Source organism: Aythya ferina, assembly GCF_964211825.1.
Source record: "Aythya ferina genome assembly, chromosome: 1".
NCBI lineage: Eukaryota > Metazoa > Chordata > Aves > Anseriformes > Anatidae > Aythya > Aythya ferina.
Genome location: NC_140296.1, coordinates 3,407,525 through 3,429,553, shown reverse-complemented (window position 1 = coordinate 3,429,553; position 22,029 = coordinate 3,407,525). Strand labels below are relative to the sequence as shown.

The 22,029-nt window shown below is 50.7% G+C and overlaps 1 protein-coding gene across 4 annotated transcripts in view; it reads left to right on the top strand.

Annotated features, from left to right (window-relative positions):
- The first annotated feature begins 3,612 nt into the window (after positions 1-3,612).
- GDPD4 (glycerophosphodiester phosphodiesterase domain containing 4) overlaps positions 3,613-22,029 on the top strand; it is a 33,381-nt gene continuing 14,964 nt past the window's right edge. For 2 of the 4 annotated variants that reach the window (XR_014696916.1, XM_084532539.1), the window contains exons 1-5: positions 3,613-3,719; positions 13,584-13,792; positions 14,196-14,299; positions 14,943-15,036; positions 21,505-21,564. Coding sequence is in view for 3 of the 4 variants with exons in the window: in XM_084532539.1 (XP_084388665.1) it covers positions 13,610-13,792; positions 14,196-14,299; positions 14,943-15,036; positions 21,505-21,564 (441 nt within the window). In the remaining variant the exon portion in view is untranslated. Of the gene's footprint in view, positions 3,720-4,528; positions 4,765-7,105; positions 7,240-13,583; positions 13,793-14,195; positions 14,300-14,942; positions 15,037-21,504; positions 21,565-22,029 lie in introns of those variants that run through there. The other 2 variants (XM_084532540.1, XM_084532541.1) reach the window with 2 other exon arrangements.

The window sequence follows — 22,029 nt, the reverse complement described above, 5'->3', positions numbered from 1 at the left end:
CCCCGAGGAGGGGAGGCACAGAGAGAGGCACCAGCCTCTGCTCCCTGGGCACCAACATCAGGATTTACGGGAATGTCACAGAGCTGTGCCTGGGTAGGTTCAGCCTGGACATGAGGAAGGGTTTCTTTACCATGAGGGTGCTCAGACACCGGCACAGGCTTCCTCAGAAGGTGGTTGGTGCCCCAGGCCTGCCAGAGTTCAAGGGGCATTTGGAAAATGACCTCAGTGATGTGCTTTAACGGCTGGTTAGCCCTGAAGTGGTCAGAACTTGGTGATCTTTTAGGTCCCTTCCAACTGAACTACTCTACTCTACCCTACTCTACTCTACTCTACTCATGTAGAGAGCAGAGAAGAAGAGAAGAGAAGAGAAGAGAAGAGAAGAGAAGAGAAGAGAAGAGAAGAGAAGAGAAGAGAAGAGAAGAGAAGAGAAGAGAAGAGAAGAGAAGAGAAGAGAAGAGAAGAGAAGAGAAGAGAAGAGAAGAGAAGAGAAGAGAAGAGAAGAGAAGAGAAGAGAAGAGAAGAGAAGAGAAGAGAAGAGAAGAGAAGAGAAGAGAAGACCCGCTGGGTGTAGCAGGGTGTCCCTATAATCCAGGGGCCACCTGGGGAGGGACAAATGCCTTGGTCCAGATTCACCCACTGAATCTGGAGGAGCATGAGGCAGGAGGAGGCAGCACAGAGCAGCAGAGCAGGCAGAAAGCAAAGTAAAACCTCGCTGTGCTCTCTTCCTGACATCCAGCAGGGTTCCCTCACCATTCTCCAGCTCACTCTGCTCAGTGCAGAAATATTTGGAGAAATATTTGGCTCCCCTGGCCGTACCACAGCCTGCGTTTGTGCTCCCTGTAGCAGGGCACGTCTACACGGGCTTTGCTCCTCCTTTGCTCAGCGTGAAGCTGCCCTCACGGTCTTTACACTCGGCCATGCCCCGTGTTGAGGGTCTGGAGGTGCCTCTGCTTCGGGGCCTCTGGGCCTGGCCCTGGGCACCGCTGAGCAGAGCCTGGCTCCGGCCTCTCGGCGCCTCTCGGCACCTCCCGGCAGTGCTGGTGGCCATGGCTGGCAGCCCCTGGAGCCTCCTCTGCTCCAGGCCCAGCTCTCGTAGCTTCTCCTCATGGCAGAGGTGCTCCAGGCCCTTCGGCACCTCGGGGGCCCTGCACGGGGCCCAGCACCCCAGGGGCGGCCTTAGCAGCACTGAGCAGAGGGGAAGGAAGGATCACCTCCCTCCACCTCCTGGCCCTGCTCTTCCCCAGGCTGAAGTTCTCCCTCTGCCCTCCTCCTGTATCATTCCTGCCCATAAACACTGCAGTTTCTGTGGTTAATCTTACAGGGACCTCGCTCCCTGTGTGAGTCACCTCCTCTCCAGGCTCCACAGCAGCTCCTTGTGCAACCCTACAGAGCAGGGACACAAGCTCAGCCCATGGGAGACCATCCCCTTCGATACAAATGTCCCCAAACCACTGAGGGACAGTGGCAGGACTAAAATGTGGTTATTTCTCACCAAAATACAGCCCTAGACTCTGTATCTCAGCAGGCACCTGGGCACCGAGATGTCCCTGCTCCCGGCGCTCCCTGTTTGTGCCATTCCCCCGCAGTTTTATCTTCTGACACAAATAGAAGCAAAACCCAGCAGAGTTCAAGGCTGATATCCTCGAGCCGGGCTGTTACAGCTCCAGCCCCCGCAGATGCCCTCGTTATGGGCTCATAAACCCCAGGGCAGGGCTCCAGCAGGTCCCGGTGCGGAGCTGGGCTGGATGAGGTCCATCCCGTGGAGTGTGATAACAACCCCGCCTGCTCACTCTCCTTCAATGTCAGCTGCTGGCAGGGCTGGGACACCGGGCAAGGATTTTCTGGCTGAGATAAGCTGCTGAACTCTGAGCCAAAGATACCTCAGGCAGAGCAGCCCCTGCCCAGCCCCTGTGTCATCCGCCAGGTGATCGCAGAGCAAACCGAGGGCTTTGCATCTCTGTGCCCGGAGGAAAGGGCAGGATGCAAAAGCACAATGGTATTTTGGGGAGGGGGAAACAGGGAGATATTTGGTAGTTTGGGGTAGGGCTTTGGATCGTCCTTTCCTTTTTCAGGGTTTGCCCTTTGTTGCAGGGAGGAGTTTCGTGCTGATGATGTTGCTCAGCCCTGTCCCCTTTTCCCCACGTACCCAACAGAGCCCATCCACACAGTGAGGATGCAGCAGCTGGAGGAAAGGCAGCTGGGGCAAGGACCACAGTGAAACTGGGCTCAGCACAGCCACAAGCACACCACTCAGGAGAATAATCCATCACATCAACCCCAGAGACCAAAACTGCTGGACACCCACCTGCCAGCTACCTGGGGAAGCTGCTCTTGCTGCTCCCCACATCGTATCAGTGCCATCAGGCTTCTCAGTATCACCCTTCCCTGCCCTCGCTATCAGCTTTCCAGAAATCAGGCCATAAACCAAGTCATTTATCTACAGGCTTGCACACAGCCCCACGCTGTGCCTCTGCCCCAGACAGCTGAGTGTTAGCTTGAAGGTGATCAGGAACAGAAACAAACAGCAATAGAAAGAGCTGCTTCTGCCCTCAGCAACCTTTTGCGGTTCCCTCCTGATTTAATATTCTAACTCCAAAGGAAAATGATGGTTCTGGAGGATCTTGTGCTATCCAAGGATTCCCAGTACTGCTTTTAGAATGGAACTGTTACATGCCCTTTGCTCATCATTAGGTTTCAGGGTGAATCAGGCTCTCACCTCTGTGCCTCATCTTCAAATCAAAAGTTTATATTTGTAATGTCAATTCCCTAAAAAACACTGGTTTCTGCCTTCTTCTTCCCCTCTCCATTTAGAGAACACTTTCCTGTATTTTCTTTTTGGGGACCTTCTTTTCCTCCAACAGGAAAAATCCCAGTGTAAAAAGCGATGGGGGTGATAATCCTGCAGTGGTGGCATTTCAGGCATCCCCCTGGGGCTAGTGGGGATTTTTATTTTTTCTTTTTTTTGGCCTCTTGTGCAGCTGAGAGCTAAATACAAGTTGGAGCTGCGTAAGGTAAGCCCTATAGCCTGAGAAACTTCGTGGATATCCCTCCAAAAGGCCACCCTGCATTGGAAGTCACAAAATTCAACCACACAAACTGCTTTTGTCGCACGGATCTGCCCCTCACCCCCTCCAAAGGGAGTTATGTCTCTAATAGGATTAAGATCTTAAAGCCAAAAAACTTTGCAAAAAAAAAAAAAAATAAAATAAAATAAGCACTGGGGCTGCTCAGAAATGGTGTGCAGCAGATTCCTGCCTGGGTCTCACGGGTGCAGGAGATGCTTTCCGTGAGGATGCTCGTTAGTTTAATTCTGAAGATCAGCAATGCCTTGCCCAAATCTCCTTTGGGATATCTCCCCGAACCCCATCCTGTGGGCACATAACTCTGCCAGGGCAGTGTTTGAACATCAGCCTCTCACATTCCGGGCGGGCAGGGCGTGGGACGGATCCAAGCTGGCTTCCCCCACGACTCCCCAGCTCCTCCAGGAGCCATGCCCCCATCCCACGATGGGATTTTAATCTTCCCAGCCTCGGGGGCTGAATTTATGAAGCCTCACGTGGCCCCTCCTACGGTGGGAGGGACGGCTCCGGCAGCCTCTCTAATGCTGGGTGTCACACAGCGGTGCCACCATTCGGGTCCTGAGTGTCACGAGCAGAGGACACGGCGAGCCGAGAGCAGCAGAAAGCCCCAAACAACCCCTCCATGTGCGTCCCGGCGAGGTGAGTTACCTCCAACGTCCTCGCGCTAAGGATGCTCCCTCTGTGCAAAATGCATCCCTCCTGGCTCGTTCCTGCCTGCCCTAAAAGTTAGCCCTGTGAGGAGGGGGATGGATTTTTTAGGACTTTTCTTTTATTCTTTGGAGTTTTGAGGGCGTTGGTTGGTGTCTGACAGCGGGGCGATTGTCGCGGCTGCTGCCTGGGTGGCGGCGAGAAACAAAGCCCGAAAAGCAGGAGGATGGGGAGAAGTGGGAACAAAAGGGGATTATTTGCAGATCGGGGGGGTTCCCGGTGATTTATTTTTATCTTTTTGAGAGAAAAAGGAGTTTAGGAGTCCGGCTTGGCGTTGGCACCCCTGCCAGATAAGTTTGCTGCCACCTGTTGAGGGGAGGAAAGGGAGCTGGGGCCAGACGTGAGCGGTGGGTGGGCGGTGGGGCTGCTGGAGCTGGGGGCTGAGCATTGGTAATGCCTCAGATAAAGGGCTGTTTCCATAGGAAACGGCAGAAAGGAGCCTCTTTTTTTTTTTTTTTTTTTTTTTGCTGGGAACAGCTGCGAATCATCGGGGTGGCTGGAAAGGGGCAAAGGCTCTCGGGTTTGCCACCCGCTGCCAGCCAGCTCCATGGGCGACCCCTTCCCTTCCCCAGGCTGGGTGCCCCGCTGTGTGGCTGGGTGCTGGTGTAAATCAGGAGCAGCTCGGTTAGCTGGTGTCAATCTGAGGACCAGTTTGGGTTGAATAATGCAGATTTTGGCTTGCTGGAGGTCCAGAGGGTGTGCATCACCCTCTCTTCCCTCCTACTCTTACTTTGGGACTCCTGGTCTCCCAGGGGAGTCTCTCTCCGGACTTATCCTCCAGCACACGACACCAGGTGGAAGGGGAAAGGAGAAGGGAAATAATTTCCTACAGCTGCTCGAAGAGTTTAGCTGCCTTTAACAAAAGAAAACGCGGGACGTGCCGTGGGACCAGCTGGATTGTAACTGGAAAAATGCTCCGCGTGCGGAGGGAGCCAAAGCTGTCTCTTTGCAGCTCTGCTATTGAAATGTTTAAAAGGTGGGCAGGGTTACCAGGGTTTCCAAACTTTGCAGAGAAATAGAAAACTGGGTGTCACAGCTGGTCCTGTGGCTTTCTAATCACAGGATCACAGAATATGGCATGGCGTTGGGCCGAGGAGGTGTCTTTTGGGCTTGAGGTGTCTTTGGGGGTGACGAAAAAGCAGCTCTGTAATCTTGGTGATCACTTGCTGCGGGACTGCGTGTGTCTTAGGAAGTTCCTCCATGCAAAAAGTTGATGTAAGGTGGTGTTTAGTGTGATAAATTCCAGCCAAGACATACAAGAAGCTTTATTTCTCTACATTTGTAGATTTTGGGGGGCAATTTTCTTGCTGTGCAAGAGTCCAGAAGCTTCAGAAACATATTTGTAATTGCGTGCAATTGGCTTCTGAAGGCATCACCCCTCAGCTGAGGTGCCCTAACCCGGCACATGGCATCCTGCCTCCTCCCCACATGGAGCAAATCCTGCCCAAGAGACCTCGTGGTGGCTTGTCCCTCTCCTATTTCACAAAGAGTGGATGGGATAAGAAGTTGGGAAGATCCCTCGGGCTCAGGATCCCATGGGAGACGTGTTTTGGAGCCAGTCCCTTCCTTACCCTCCCTTCTCAAACACAACTTCAAAAAGCAATCCCTCGTCCCTCCCGCCTCCATCTGCTCTAATTAGGCTGGAGGCCCCTGGAAGGTGTTCAGCCCCCCGTGGTACCGAGCTGCTGTGGCCACCTCGGGTCCATCCTCTGCCACCACGTGATTTCGCAGCCGCCCTTAATCACAGGACTTATTTTGGAAGGTCTCCAGAGCCGGAGAACTAAAAGCCCCTTTAGAAAAGCAGGGGAGAGGGGGGGGAGGAAGGAATTGGCAGGAGCAATTGCTTTTTAAAAGGCTACTTACTTCTTAAGATGTACTCGCTACTGATTAACCTTTGCTCCGTGATTGCTTTAATTGATTCATGCCTTAAAGCGGTCTGAGAGGTTCTGCGGGGTCAGCTCTCTCCAAAGTGCCCCGTTTCCCTGAAAACTTCTTAAAGGTTCTTGCTTGGGCAAACCCCAATTTGGGCGTGAAACGCAGGTGCTCGGCTCCGATCCATTTTCCTTCTCCTTCCCCCAAATTATGCAGCCCGTGCTTTACCTCTTCCTTCCCTCGCCTGCTGCCAGGCTGTGCCTGGGTGATGGTGGCTGTTGGTTTGGGGACGTTTTTGGGGCCATTCCACAAGAACGAGGCACTACAGCATTGGGAACTGCCACCTTTAATCCGCCTGTTGACTTTCTGGGGTCCCTGTGTCTGCTTCCTTTAGCCACGCATGGAGAAATCCTACATTTCTTCCTACTGCAGCGGGGACAGACCCCAAACTAGGGCAGGGTTTCCAGGCAGCAATGGGCTTTGGTGCCCAAGGGCCATACTTGTATCAAGGCAACTTGGGAAGCCCAAGAAATGGTCCTTGGGGTTTATTTGGGTTGGATTGATGAATGTCCTTATGTCTGGGGCCAGATCCATGCCCTGGCACTCTGGCTGTGTTCATCCAACCTGTCCAAGACGTCTGCTCTTGGATGGGTTGAGTTGTGCCCATTCCTCTTCACTCCTTGCAACCACTCAAACGCGGAGGAGATGGGTCCCAGAGGAATTAAACCAGAATAATTAAAACACCCACCACAAACTCTACGGCTAAATAAATTACAGGGAATGAGCGCTGATGGAGATGCTCATGGGGGGGGAAAGGAGGCTCTGAGCGATGGCTCCACCGCACTGGGAGGCTGGGAACAGCGGGGCGGCATTGTTACGGGGTAAAAAGGGCCAGCCCTGATGCATATGGATGCTGCGGGTAGCTGAATAGAGAAACCTCTGGCCGATGGCATGGAAAGCATCCCTGCCTCCCCTCCTTGCAGGGCTGTTTTGCTCCAAACCCTGAACTTTAACACGGGCAGCCCGCGGGAGGGCCGGTGCTGGGGGCTTCGGGGCGGTGACCATCCAGGGCCCCCGTCCTTTGTCCTGGCTGAATAGGGCTCTGCAGAGCCGCCGGCGGAGGTATGTGATCTGCAGACCTCTTTTCTTCTCCCCCTTTTGGCCGACGGACAAAGTCTTCCTGTGGAGATGGAGCTGGCGGCGTTGCTCTGCCCTCAGCAGGGCTGGGGGGGCCCATGGGGTTCCCCCACGCTGCGTCCCCATCCCATCATCTCCCCCGAAAAGCAGGGCACAAAGAGACGCTTGGGAATTCCCAGGAGTGGAGAGGGAGCTGAGCCAGGACGTGCTGAACTGCACAAAGTGGGATTTATCTTCAAAGAAATGTTTTCCCTTCTTTTCTGAGCTCCTTATTTAATTTAATTTTTTTTTTTTTTTTGGCTTCCAAGGGATTTATTCCTCCTCCTTCCCCAGCTCTTTTTGCTGCTTTTCAAGGGTGGCAGAGAGACTTTTTGGAGAGCCAAGGGCCACCCAGGGGCACAGCCCCATGCCCTGCACCACCTACAAAGCTGCCACGAGCAAGGTGAGGACAAAACCCTCCTGTTGACCACGCTGAAGTGTGGGGAGCAGCTTCCTCTCCAAGCAGTCCGCTTTGAGACTCCATTTCAGGCTTGACCTGTAGGTAGGATCCCCCCAGCGCTCCCCATTCACTCTTGGGGTGACCAAAATGACCCTTTTTGGGGCTAATTTCTGCCTTTGCCCACCTGTAGTTGCCCAGAGGAGGAAATACATCTCAAAATATATGGCCATCCATATAACAGGCATCCAAATGCTGAGCAATGTGGGGCTGTAACCCAAGCTCGTGGGTTAAAAATCAGCTCTACGAAGGATCAGCTTTGTGTAGGATCAATCCCTCAGCTACATGAAGGCTCTCAGGGTAAAAAATAAGAAGAAAGGAACTGTTGAGCAATGGGGCCAGAGCCACCCCACACGTGGCTGTTTTGGGGGGCTGGCCACCATGGTGGCTAGTGGTCTGAAGAGGCACCGAAGTGGCACTACAGGACAAAAAGAAGCCTTGCTTCTGCTTTTTTTTTTTTATTTTTTTTTTTTTTTTCCTTTTCCCTCTTCACTTTAAGCAAACAAATACCTCCTGTCCCAGCCAGGACGGCCCGGCTCTGCTGCTGCTGCTCCAGCATCGCATGCAAGACGCTGGCTGCTCAGCGGGGGATTTCTCAACCCTTCAGCTCTCTCGTGGGCGTGAATGAAACGAGCCCGAAAGGGAAGTTTGGGAAGCGATGCGATGCTGGGGCTCGGCGCAAGCAGAGCCCTTTAACACCCCAATACCTGGCAACCCTGGTGTGCAGACCTTGGCTCTCCTGGGGCACTGCCCCCAGTTCTGCCCCTAGGTATCCCCACCTTTTTTCCAGACCTTGATTCATCTTCTAGGAGGAAGAAAGAGCCATGTCCTATAAGTGAATATTGACCCTTTATTTTATTTTATTTTATTTTATTTTGAGATTTCTGATGTTTTTCAGGCCCTTCCGTGGCTGAAGTGGACCCTCTCCATGCTTTAGCTCATGAGAAATTGCGGAAAAAAAGATGCTACAGCATAAAAACCTGCTACGTTTGGGCCAGCACTTCATGTCAGAGTTTAGGACTTTGTTATCCTCAGTCCTGGGGACCCAAGGGTGGTGTGGGCTGAAGGCTGTAGGTGGCTGCCTTGACTCAAGTGGTACGGTGGAAATTTCTGGAAGGACAGTTAGGGCTGATGGAACCTTCTACGAGGAGGGTTGGGGTGGGCAGGACTTCCCAGAAGGACAGCGGGGTGAGCTGGGTGGGCCTTTCTGAAAGGTAGGTGGGGTGGGACATCTCTACAAGCAGCTGGCAGGCAAAAATAATTCAAACCCTGACCCTACAGGTCATCTATACTGGGATTTACCTCCCGTTCCCCCTCAAAGGAGAATTTCTGCAGATGAAAGCATCCCCATACGTACCAGCCCCACACCTCTGCCCCTCGTAGATGGAGGGACTGGGGCAGCAGACCCGAAACCACCCAGCCCTTTTGGGAAGTCTCCGTGCAACGAAGGATGGGTCCAGCCAAAATCCAGCCAGTGCTGTGGCACTTGGGATGTCTTTCTCCACCCCTCCTTTTTCTTCTTTCCTTTTATTTTTATTTTCATGTCATGCCACTAAGCTACAATTCATTGCCTTTATTCAAAACACTCATTTTGCTCCTAGCAGGCAAGAGGGAAAAAAATCTATTGTAGCTCCGTGAGACCCTTTGACAAACACGACGATTTCCCCTTGCCTGTTTCGACACAAAACTGAAAGCATTTGCACAAAATCCATCGCACATGCTCTGAGGCTTGGCCAATGATTTCCTAGGCACGCATTCGTTAAGGCAGCCTGCAAAGTGCTTTGAAGATGAAGAAAACCAGCTGGGATTTGTGATGACGATGATTAGGGTTAAAGGAGGGCTCTGCAAGTGGTTGAGGATCATGAGTCAACCCCGGGGGCTGGGGACAAACTTGGTCAAAACATGAGAGAGTACTGGGAGAGGTATCTTGAAGTGAGACCAAATGATTTTTGGGGAAAGGAGGAGTTAAAAAAAATAATTGGGGCAAAAATGTGGTTCAACTTTGAAGTGTTCGTTCCTATGATGAGCCCTCGGGAATAAAGGCAGGGATTAAGGTACCTTTTCTGCTCCAAACGCTCATGGACGATGCGTGGCTTTACTTTGAGGTGATGAGCTCCTCATCCTTGGAGTGATGTTTGCTTCTCCATGGGAGGATCTGAGCAGAAGATTGGATGTTGGGCAGGGTACAGCACCCCTCCCCAGCACAGCTCACGACCTGTGGGCCCCAGCACCAAGACTCCTCTCTAAGTCCCTCTGCAACCCGAGGAGATGCAGGGCTTCATCTGCATTTGCAGGTTCATTTGTCTGAAGCAGGCGTGATTATTTATGACCGTTCAAACTACGGAGGCATATTGCAAAACACGGGACATTAACCTTGCTGGAAACCTCCCCAGAGCTTTGAAAACCACAGCCACTGCGTGCTGGAGGTGTGCAGCAGCACACAAAATGAATCGAGTATTGTTCCTGCAGCCTCAGGAGCACTTATTCCTCGTTAACCCCTTCACTTTCTACGTTCATTCATTATTTTGGGGTAAGCCCCAGCATTTCTGTGCGCTGAGGGCTGTCATCTGCCTCAAACCCACAGCTAATCAGTCCTCGGGGCTACTTTGCACATACTGGAGTGGAGCTGCACATCCTCCCTGGGATCCCACGCAGAAGCAAGGCATAATTAGGGCTAATAAAGGAGCTGTTGAATGTCTTGCTGATAAATCATAATTATCACCTGCCAGGGAAAGGAAAGGAAAGGATGCATATCCCGTATCACGGGGAGGTGTTGACTGGTCATGTTTCATACCAGCCTTCTTCCTTCCCTGTGTGAAACTTCTTCTGTTCTCGGAAAAGAAAGCAAAGGCAGTGGGACAAGAGGGAACCAAGGCTGCGATCCAAGCAGAACCAAGGCTGGTTTGGCTTCTGTACCTGTTTACCACTCAGAAGATGAATTCCCCAGCCATAAGCATCAAATAATAATAATAATAACAATAATTAGGCAAGGACCCTCTCCTTGCTTGTGCATTTGCCTCTCCAGCCAGCTCTGCTTGCACTACCTTCTGCATCCAGGCTTTGCAGCTGAATATATTTCCCAATTTTTTTCTCCAGCTCCTTTCTCCACCACCCCCCGGGCTAGTTCTCATGCTTTTCCTCACTCTCCGTCGAGCAGCGAGAAATGAGCAGTCCCGCAAAACTGCCTGCAATTACGGGTACTCTTATCTGTGAGCAAACAGTCTCTGTTTGCAAGGGAAAGACCTGAGGTCTCTTGGGCTTACGGAGCTGGAAAACATGTGTTCCTGCTGTCATGGCTCGCTTGCTGAAGCCCTAAACTTTGCTCTCCTGCTGATGCATGTTTTCCTGCTTGCTCTTTGCTCCCGTGGCTTTCTCAGTGAGCGGATTTGGGGTTTGCTGTCTGCTTTTTCCAGCCATTTACCTTTGTCTGGTGGAGCTGGGGAGGGGTTGCAGGCAGCCTCCAAGTTTTAGCAGCACTCTGCTTCAAATCTAGATGCTGTGAGGTCTCTTGCTGTGTCCTGGCAATGGCTGAACTGCTCCAGATCCTGGTGTGGCCCTCCTGTCTTTTGGACTCTGCACCCACCCTATACTGCGACGTTCTTTGCCCCCTATCGACCCTTTCCTTTGAATTTACACACAAATGCTTTCTTCACTCAATATCTCAAGCATCTCCCGTGCTTTGTTCCCCAGTGGACCCAGCAGTGCCCTACAGCCGTGGGGGCTCTGAATCTCCCATTTGCTTTTCCAGCGTGAGCCCCGTATGCCCAGTGGGACCAGGAGCAGCCATGGGGGGCTTTGCAAACTGAGATTCCGAAACTTCAGCTTCCTACGTGTCATTTCCCAAAAGGATGACAAGCGGTGGGTGCCACTGCCCCCTGAGGACATCATCCGGGGTCCCAGGGCTCAGCCGTGAGACAAGAGGAACCCTCTGAGCACCGAGGGCTCTGAGGTCTGCACGTGGCCATCCCAAACCCACCTCACGCTGCCAGGAAGCGGATGCTCAAGAGGATCCCTTGGTTTGTTTGGCTGTGGTTAAGGCCGAAGCTCTCTTAAAGGCCACTACATGAATGTTTCCCATTATGTGAGATGTTGTGCTTACCCCTTCCAAAAGCTCCAGCGAGACGGCAGTCAGCCAAACAGTTGTGAAATACATCACGGAGGAAACATTTGCTCTGCTCTCTAGATCCATCACCATCAGGTCGTGATGTGGTGGGCTTAAACTGTTACACAGGAGGCTAGGCATGGAGAAAAAGCTTTTAATGGTAAAGCTGGTTCAGAGAGGATTAGCCTGTCTTGGGGGCTGGTGGTATCTCCATCACCTGCCCTTTTTATGAGAGAGCTGGTCCTGCATCTAGACTAACATCCAGATTTAACATCCCGCCAGCCAGATGGAGAGGACGATGTGCTGAGGTCTCTGCCATCTGTTTTCCTGTCAAATCCTATATGCTGATAGATAAATATCGACGTGTGAGCCTCGTGTCCCCACTAGGAATGCAATAGCAAATTTCATGGTCCTCTGACAGCAGAGCTGCTGGTTTTGATCCCGTGTCTTCATTCCTATTGCTGGAGGGAAAGGATGAAGCGTTAAATCAAGGGCTGGGGAAAAAATGATGCTGTGCTTCACTGATGGGGAAAATCGTGGTCTAGGAATCCTACTAGAAGGTAACAAATACTGAACCCGCATGGCATGTGTAAACCTTCTGGTAAGAGCTCTGAAGGTTCAAATGCATTCAGAAGACACAGCTGGGGCAATTTGGCAATCACTGGGTTTATGCCAGGCATATTTTAGGCCAGCTGACTAGGACAGCAGGATCGGATGTCATCTGCTCCACTCACTGGTGGCACAGAGCCCACAACCCACCCTGTGCCTGGTGTTACTCAAGAGCAGGCTCACCATGTCGCCACGTGAGAGCAGCATCAATTTTTTACCAGGGGGTGACCTCCTTCTGCCTCCAGATCTGATGCTGGTGAACCAAATGTCCTGGATGGGCAAACATCTCTGTCTCAGGAAGGTTTTCAGGGCATGGCACACATTGGCACTTCTTGGTCAGGTGCAGCCCAAACTGACAACTCTTGTGTTTCGTTTCCATCCCCTCTCCTTTGCAGCCCAGCTGCTGCTAGGCTGCAAATAAAAAGCAGGAAATATAGCAGGAGAGCATCATTTCAGTTTTAACTTGCATCTTGTTTCATTTGTGCCTTCTGCAAAATGATCATAAGTCTGGATTTTATTTTTTTTTGGGGTTGTTTTTATGTAGTGTCAATTTGCAAGCTGTTATCCATTCACTTCTGCAAAGACACGCAGGACTTGGAGTTGTTTGCAAACTACTTGCATGTACATTTTATCCACGTGGGTACTGCAGCAATCTGTTCGTTTTTGCTCTTAAATCACTGTTATTACATCCGATAAATTAAGGGGATTGGACTCCTGAGCTGGGACTTTGCAGCAGAAATGCCTGCACCTGAACATGACTTGTATGGACTGAGGGGCACTATGGCACTCGGAGAGCATCTCAGGATATCTCTGTGCTCCAAAGAAGCGATGGATCGTGGTGCTTGTTTGCCAACACAGGATTGTTTTTCCTTCATGTTTCCTCGTGGTCTCCATAGAGCCTTGCTGGGCTAATTACTCTTTGCTGGCACAACCCTTGTGCTGTTTGCTTCACTGCTAACATCGGCTGCAATTTACTACCGGAGTGTTTGTTTAAAATCCTGATTTTGAACAGATCTCCCATGCGTGCATCCTTACAGCTATTCTTTCTGGCCTTGCAACACGCTGCCAGTAGAGCTCTTCGAGTTAGGAAATGTTTTTTTCCATCAGGGATCGGTCTCTGCAGTGCTGCAGTTTTTCTGGGATAAGAGGAAGAGCCCTGGGAGAGTTTTGGTCCCTTTCCTACCTGAACTGCTTAAAGTGGTAAGGGGTTGCAGACAGGTCACAGCGATATTGAGCTAATTCCCATGGCTAAGTTCATCGCAGGTTCATCTGACATTATTTGGGAATCTGCACGGAGGGCTGAAGTTAATGATTTCCTTTCCCTGTATAGTGAAAGAGAGGCAGAGGTTCCCTCAGAGGTGATGCAGAGCACCAAAGTTATAACCACAGACCACCGAGGGGACTCACAATGACCGTAATTTTCTTCTAGACATCTCTCTTGGGGGTATAAAGTTTGGTGGGGTGTCCTTAGACACCTTTCCTGCTGGTCTCAGTGTCCTCTTGGGAACAATTCCTCTCTTTCTGACAAGTTTAACCTGAAGGCAAGGAGACTCACACCACTCTTGTGATCTCATTGCAGGAGGAAGATGAGATAAAGCTCCTCAGATGGAGGCCACTTCCACCAGCCTCAAGAGGATCAAGTTTGGGAAGCTGAAGGTGGTACGCCGGCACTTGCTGCAGAGGTACGAGCACCAGCCCTTCATCTCCTGCCTGGCGGGTTTCTACAGCTGCCGCTGGAAGCGGTACCAACGCAGAAGGACCGAGCCTGGGAAATGCTGCTGCAAGACGGTAAATCAGCTCAGAATCAGCAAAAACATTCATTTCTGCACTGGGAGAAGTCAGTCCCAGCTGAGAAGCTGTTGATGCTGTGGGTCAAAGGGCCGACCTCCCTTAAAGACCACCGTGGTCCCTTGGTGTCCTAGATGGCAGCTCCAGGGGCTGGAGGGGTTGCTGTGCCTCTCTGGTGGGCTCAATTTGTCTGTGCCACCATGCAGAGAGTGTCCCCGAGTGGCTGGTGGTGTCGGGCAGCTGCAGGTCCCTGTGGTGCCAGCCCTGCTCCAGCAGGGCCACCCCGAGCAGGGGGCCCAGCCCCACGTCCAGGCGGCTGCTGGAGATCCCCATGGAGGAGCCTGCCCTGCTTGTTTTGGAGTAAATGAGGCTCTGACCGATTGTCCTTCTTCCCCCTCTCTAGCGGGAATGCGTGTTTTTCCCATTGCTCGTTGGAGCTTTCTGCTTTTCTCTGGTCTTCCTGTACATGTGGGGTGAAGCGAAAAATGACTACAACAACTTTGACTGGTAAGTGCCTCGTTTTCCTCCTTTCCCACTCAGGTTTTAACGAGACACCCCAGGCAGGCAGGGCACTTCAGTCACGAGCCTTTGGTCCCTTCACGTCTTGGTTCCAGCACCCAAAATGAACTCCCAGGGTCTCCAGAGGTGCTGAGGCTCTGCCCTTTGCTTGTACAAGTGTTAAGTGTGGATTTGTGAGAAAGATCACCATTGTTGCAAAAATAGTGAATGAAAGGGACTAAATGGCTCTTTCCTTCCCTTCATCTTCTTTTCTTTTTCCTGTTCCCTCTGAAGAAGCGTAGTGGCTGGCAGCAGAGCTATCTCAGAGCAAAGGGAATTGCATGCTCCCAGTCTGGAGACAGAGAAATAAGCAGTGTGGGTTTAGGTAAATCCTTTCCTTCTGGTCCTTAAAATTAGATGCCATCCAGATAGCTCAAATACCATGGGGACGGGAGGTGTAATAATATTATTGAGCCTTTAGGTAAAAAGGAAAGCTTCCTTCTCTCTCCTTGGGTTACACCTCTGTAGCTCCTCCAGCTTCCTGGCATTTTCTCCTTCAAATATATTTTCCCTCCAGCCCTGTGCTGAAGCACCAAAAAATCTATTATAAGATGTACCACAAATGCTATTATAAGGTTTTATTGCTTTTTAGGTATAACTATGGGAACCTGGGCTTCTGGTTCCTCTGGTCTCTTGTTCTCCTGGTAGTGGCTGCGATCCTGTTCATGTACATCGCGCTGTTGTTGGTAAGTAAGGCTCCTGTTAAGGAGTGAGTTATGGGCCTAGAAAATAAATATAGGGGTGTTTTAATGTGTCAGACCAAAGTTCAGCCTAGCCCTGACACTTGACAGTAGCTACCTGGGGAGGATTGGGAACATAACGAGGATTTGTGATAATTCCTTCCACCTGTAGATGAGCATTTTCAGCACAGGGGTCTCTGAGCTAGATGTAGGTTCTGTGATTTCTCTCTGTGATTTCCCTTTGGTGAATTTGTCCCATTTCTCCTTCAAAACAAGCAAAGCTGTGCCAGTTTTGGTTATGTGGAAGCTGAATTTTGTTATTTGGCAGCAGGGAAGTATGAAGATCTGAGTCTTGTAGTGGTCATGTGTTGTCAAAGCAGTTATTCCTCAAATCCTGAATGTAAAGCTCATGAGAAGAAGGGAAACATTATAGGGTTATATATAGGGTTTGCCTCCAGGTGGAGACTGCAGATGTGGTCACCAAACATTCCTGAACTTTATGCCCAAAGAGAGGCCTTCACTTTTCCAAATCCCATTAAATTTTCCCCACTTTCAGTCTCATTCCTGCTCCAGCTTGCGTTCTGAGATGCCAGGTGCTGGGGCTGAGCTTGTGGCTTTGACTCACCTCTGTGACCAAGGCAACTGGCTTTTATCATCAGTTCCTGCTGCTCTTACCCCTTCATTGACGTCTCATCATACAGCCAGCCCGTAAATTGCCCATGGCAGGGAACCTCTTTTAGCCATGCTCACGCAGTGCCCAACACAACAGGTTTCTGAGGTCCTTTGTCCCTGCTGAAGTACAAATAAATAGTGATTTTATTTCAGTGCTAGCAATAAAATAACGAAGTGAGAAATAGGACAGCTGCTTGGCCATGCTACAAGCAATCAGTAACGTTATAAAAGCTGTGGACTAACTTATCTCTAAGTAGGACAAATAACAATGTTTAATTACAAGGATTTTGAGGCCTGCTGGTGGCTGTAGAGCTTAATGTCTGTTATTTAGCTAGGTCTACCTGGCTTTCCTGGTGTCAGTGGATCTGTGTGGGTGCTTTGGTGGTTGCAGTGCTACTTTGGGCAACTCTGAGCTTTGCTAAAGATGCCTCATCATTGCTCTTCATCTTCATGAAGCTGTTAATTAATCCACCCAAAGTCACTGGGTATTTCCAAGGGCACTTGGCCTGCTTGCTTGCATTGCTATGTCCATCATGTCTAATTTGGCAAGACTCCTATGATTCTATGATTCCTAAGAGGCTGGCTGTGCTGCCTGCCTGTTACTTCTCAACAGTTTTTTGGCTGAATCAGCCAATTTCAATCACCTGGGACAGACATCCTGACCTGCAGGGACATCGAGTGGTGTTGTGGAGGAGGGAGGATTCCATGTGTTGCAGGAAGGATTGGAGATCTTCACCCAGGCAATGTTTCCTTGGGATATTTCACATCAGCAGCCCAGCATGTCAGAAAGCTGAGCACAGTGATGCCCTTGCTGAGGGAGAGATTTTACAGCAAGGCGTGCTTGGGGTGGTTTTGTTTGTGAGCACCATAAATCTCTTCCTCTACCCAACTGGAGCCTCGAGGCCTCCTTCCACATCCTTATTGTGAACCACTGAAGCAAACACTCTTCTGCCCAGCAGCCACCAGTGGCTGGGCAAAGTGCTGCCCAACAAAGCACTTGCTGTCTGTGCAAAGGCTCCCTCCGCCTGCATGCATCAGTGTAATTTTCTTCAGACAATCAGTTTCAATTAATTTAATTGTTATCACTCCCAAGGCAATCTTCTCATCCCCATTAGAGCTAAAAGGTTAAGCTGCGGGGTCTTGTTGCAGGACAGTTCGGGCTCAGCGGAGAAGAAAAATATTTCCTTGTTCAGTCTGTCAAACACAGCAGATGATATTTGCCTCTCTTCACTTAAACACATTCATTCCAAGCATTTTTTGGGGAGGTAACTCATGACTTTATAATGTAAAGGGGTTCAGATATGCTGGGGCCTCTGCATTCATACACTAAGAGGACTCAAAATTGTATGTTAGCACTGAAGTCCAAAGAGTGACCTCAAGCCTTCATCCCTGAGAGATCGGGGTATCATGGAAGCCCTGAAAGCCTCCATTTGTTTTTTGGGGCAGAAAGTGAATGTAGAAACCTGGCTTGTGCTGTCACGTCCCCATTGCAGTGGATCCCAGGGTATGTGTGAGAGCAGTTTGGAGGAGCCAGATCTGCTGGTGGTGGTTGTCCTTTGGCCTGAAGAAGTCTTGCTGTAGGTGGAACCGTGCGAGACACCGCTAAACACGGCTGCTCTCTGTGGAAGAGCAGATCGGACAGGTCCTGAGGCAGCTTTTGAGGAGCCAGAGCACAGAGAGGACAGATCTTGTTGACATCACATCATCTCACTTGGTCCATCAAGACATATTCTCCTCCAGTGACCAGTGGAGTAACTGTAAGAGCTCCTCCTTCACCAGCCGAGGATGAAACTTGGTGATTGTTCTTCTTGTAAGCTGGTAATGAGCTGTTGCTTCTATCCCTAAAAATGAGCTTTTCCTCCAATGGCATCCCCAGATGTGCTGCATCTTTTGTAGGAAAGTTACACCATAGTAGCAGGGGAGAGTGGAGTTGAGCACAGCCTCTGAAATAGGCATTTGGATGCACCTTGGAAGGACCAAGTCTTTGTAAGATTGCTTGCAGAAAAGGGGAAAACTTTGGAAGTGTCTTTTTCTGAAGGGACCTGGATCATAAATTATTGTCTCCGTGGAGTACTGATGTCTGCTAAGAGATGTTTTGTTCTCTAAACCCTCATACCTGGTGATACTGGTTCCCAACCATCCCTTACAGTTGTTGGGAAGCTTTCTCCATGCACCTGAGCATAGACCCACGTGTTTGCACAGCAGCAAGGCATCTGAGCTGGTGAAACTTATCAAAAGGTATCTGGGCTGGCGAAACTCATCACCAGGTTCTTCAGTTTGCTGTGACAACCTGAAGATAGTCACCTGCAGAGCCATGGACTGGTTTTCCTCATCCTTTACTTGGTGTTCAGGGCCTCTCAGGTTGTTCCCTGCCCTGGCTGGGATTCATGCTGTGCCTCATGGCACCCTGATCCCCAAGGGCTCCAGCTTGCCAGCAGGGAAAGGAACACACCAGCCATAGGGCCACAGCTGGGGATTAAAAATTAACCTAATACAAACCAGAGGTTTTGAATCTCCAAGGCAGTTTTCCATGTTCTGAGATGTGCATTTCTTGCATTTCTTGCAATTACTGTCAACGTGTGGTTTCCTTTGCTCTCTGCTCTGTATTTTTTTTTTTTTTTTTTTGAGACTTTTACTCCCTGAGCTGTCTCCCGTGGATGATATGCCTCTAATGACAACAAATATATAGAAAACAATTAAGGTTGCTGCTGTATTTTTCATGTCATGGATGCTGGCCCAGGCCATATTCTGTCAGAGTTTGTATTCACAAAGTGTGTACCCCAAAATCATAGAATCATAGAATCATAGAATCATAGAATATCCTGAGTTGGAAGGGACCCTTAAGGATCATCAAGTCCAACTCTTGACACCGCACAGGTGTCGTGGTTCCGCTCGAGTGGGCAGCCGAGCTCCACCACAGCCGCTCTCTCACTCCCCCTCCTCAAAGAGGAATGGGGAGAAAATATGTGAAAAGGGCTCAAGGATTGAGATAAGGACGAGAAAATCACGCAATAATTATTGTAACGGGCAAAACAGACTCGGCATAAGGAGATAGTAAGATTTATTGCCTACAACTAACAAGCGAGAGAAGTGAGAAAACAAAGGAAAAAAAAAACCAAAAGCACCTTCCCCCCCCATCCACCCTCTTCCACCTCCTCCCCCCGAGCGGCGCAGGGGAACGGGGAATGGGGGTTATGGTCAGTCTACAGCACTTCTTCTCTGCCGCTCCTTCTCGGTCACTCTCGTCCCCTGTGCTGTGGGGTCCCACCCACGGGATGCAGTCCTTGATGAACTGATCCGGCGTGGGCTTCCCACAGGCAGCAGCTCTTCCAGAACTGCTCCAGATATGGGTCCGTACCACGGGGTCCATCCCTCAGGAGAAAACTGCTCCAATCTGGCTCCCCTACGGGCAGCAGCTCCTGCCAGATCACCTGCTCCTGCGTGGGCTCCTCTCCACGGGCTACAGGTCCGGCCCGGAATCTGCTCCGGCAGGGGTCTTCCACAGGCGGCAGCCTCCGTCAGTGCAGGGCCACCTGCTCCACCGTGGTCTCCTCCACGGGCTGCAGCGTGGAACCCTGCTCCACCGTGGTACTCCATGGGCTGCAGGGGGACATCCTGCTTCACCATGGTCCTCACCACAGGCCGCAGGGGACTTCTGCTCCGGCGCCTGGAGCACCTCTCCCCCTCCTTCTACACTGACCTTGGTGCAAGGCTGTTCTCCCACTCCCTTGACTCTCCCGGCTGCTGTGTGGCGCAGCGTTTCTTCCCTGTCTTAAATATGCTTTCACAGAGGCGCAAAACAACATCGCTTATTGGCTCGGATCTGGAAAACAATGGGGCCCTTCCCAAACATGGGGCAGCTTCTAGATCTTTCTCACAGAAACCACCCCTATGGCTCCCTGCTACCAAAACCTTGCCACGTAAACCCACTACATTCCACCCCTCGCCTCTGTTAAAAGCATATTCAAGACTACTCACAACATACCATCACTTTACAATTATCACAACAACCTTCACAAACTTCACTTACATCAAAAAGAAAAAGAATTCACCACACCAAAATAAACATAACATCATCACAGCACCGACAAGGTGGACATTTTACACACACACCACCCCTCGTCCCTTCACCACACTAACATCTCACAGTTACTGCTTTCTTAAATTCTTCACAACTTGTACATTCCTAACAATCATCCTGCACATATTTTTGCCCGTTACTTCTACTAACTATCATCCTTATCTCAAATTCCTTGAGCCCCACGTTGGGCGCCAAAAAAGACTGTCGTGGTTCCGCTCGAGTGGGCAGCCGAGCTCCACCACAGCCGCTCTCTCACTCCCCCTCCTCAAAGAGGAATGGGGAGAAAATATGTGAAAAGGGCTCAAGGATTGAGATAAGGACGAGAGAATCACGCAATAATTATTGTAACGGGCAAAACAGACTCGGCATAAGGAGATAGTAAGATTTATTGCCTACAACTAACAAGCGAGAGAAGTGAGAAAACAAAGGAAAAAAAAAACCAAAAGCACCTTCCCCCCCCATCCACCCTCTTCCACCTCCTCCCCCCGAGCGGCGCAGGGGAACGGGGAATGGGGGTTATGGTCAGTCTACAGCACTTCTTCTCTGCCGCTCCTTCTCGGTCACTCTCGTCCCCTGTGCTGTGGGGTCCCACCCACGGGATGCAGTCCTTGATGAACTGATCCGGCGTGGGCTTCCCACAGGCAGCAGCTCTTCCAGAACTGCTCCAGATATGGGTCCGTACCACGGGGTCCATCCCTCAGGAGAAAACTGCTCCAATCTGGCTCCCCTACGGGCAGCAGCTCCTGCCAGATCACCTGCTCCTGCGTGGGCTCCTCTCCACGGGCTACAGGTCCGGCCCGGAATCTGCTCCGGCAGGGGTCTTCCACAGGCGGCAGCCTCCGTCAGTGCAGGGCCACCTGCTCCACCGTGGTCTCCTCCACGGGCTGCAGCGTGGAACCCTGCTCCACCGTGGTACTCCATGGGCTGCAGGGGGACATCCTGCTTCACCATGGTCCTCACCACAGGCCGCAGGGGACTTCTGCTCCGGCGCCTGGAGCACCTCTCCCCCTCCTTCTACACTGACCTTGGTGCAAGGCTGTTCTCCCACTCCCTTGACTCTCCCGGCTGCTGTGTGGCGCAGCGTTTCTTCCCTGTCTTAAATATGCTTTCACAGAGGCGCAAAACAACATCGCTTATTGGCTCGGATCTGGAAAACAATGGGGCCCTTCCCAAACATGGGGCAGCTTCTAGATCTTTCTCACAGAAACCACCCCTATGGCTCCCTGCTACCAAAACCTTGCCACGTAAACCCACTACAACAGGTCTACCCAAAAGTTCAGACCATGTGCCTAAGTTCACAGTCCAATCTCTTCTTAAATTCAGACAGGCTCGGTGCAGTGACCACTTCCCTGGGGAGCCTGTTCCAGTGTGCAACCACCCTCTCTGTGAAGAACCCCCTCCTGACGTCCAGCCTAAATTTCCCCTGCCTCAGCTTAACCCCGTTCCCGCGGATATAGAATCATTAAATCATATAGAATCAAAATGCTCAAATATCTGTCACTCATGAGAAGGTTTTGATCCTACAAGGCAGTTTTGGTGTGTGCTTGGCCATTTCAGGAGCGTATTTACTGTAGCAGTAACCACTTCTCTCCATTCACCTGCCCTGCCTTGCTGTTTTGCAGAAAGGCCTAAAGTGACTTCCCTATATAAAAATAATTCCAGAAATGCCTCATTTTGTCATTTTGTACCAAGATACAAACTATCTCTTCTTGGTTTCCCAGGTCCTAGCGATGTGTTTGCTTGCAGAAGGTCAGCAGCTGTACCTGCACTGGAGTCACAAGGTGGGGAGAGGGTTTTCTGGTAACCCTAACCATGCTTTGAACAATCAGCCTGTGCTGTTTCCCTGCATGCAAAACAGCTTAGGTCATAGGAGAGAGGGAAGAGATTAATCTTAGGAGGTTTTAATATCCATACTAATGATATCTCCAAGTGAGCTTATCACCCCAAGCTCCCTGTGCAGTCAGATGAAGGAAATGAACCCTCCAAGGATGCAAATCATCCAGCTGGTCACAGACACCTAAACTGAGATGAGATGAATCACACCTAAAGTACCTTTTCTCCCCACTGTCTCTAAAAGGAGCCCATGGTGACTCACTGAGGTGAGGATGTCTGTATTTGACAAGCCTACATGTGGTTACATGTAGACAAAGGCAAAGTTTCCATGAGAAGCACAGCGTAAGTCCCTGTAGCAGGATCCAGCAGCTTTAAAAACAGTGCTGCAAAAAGATGCATAAGAATCACCTTTC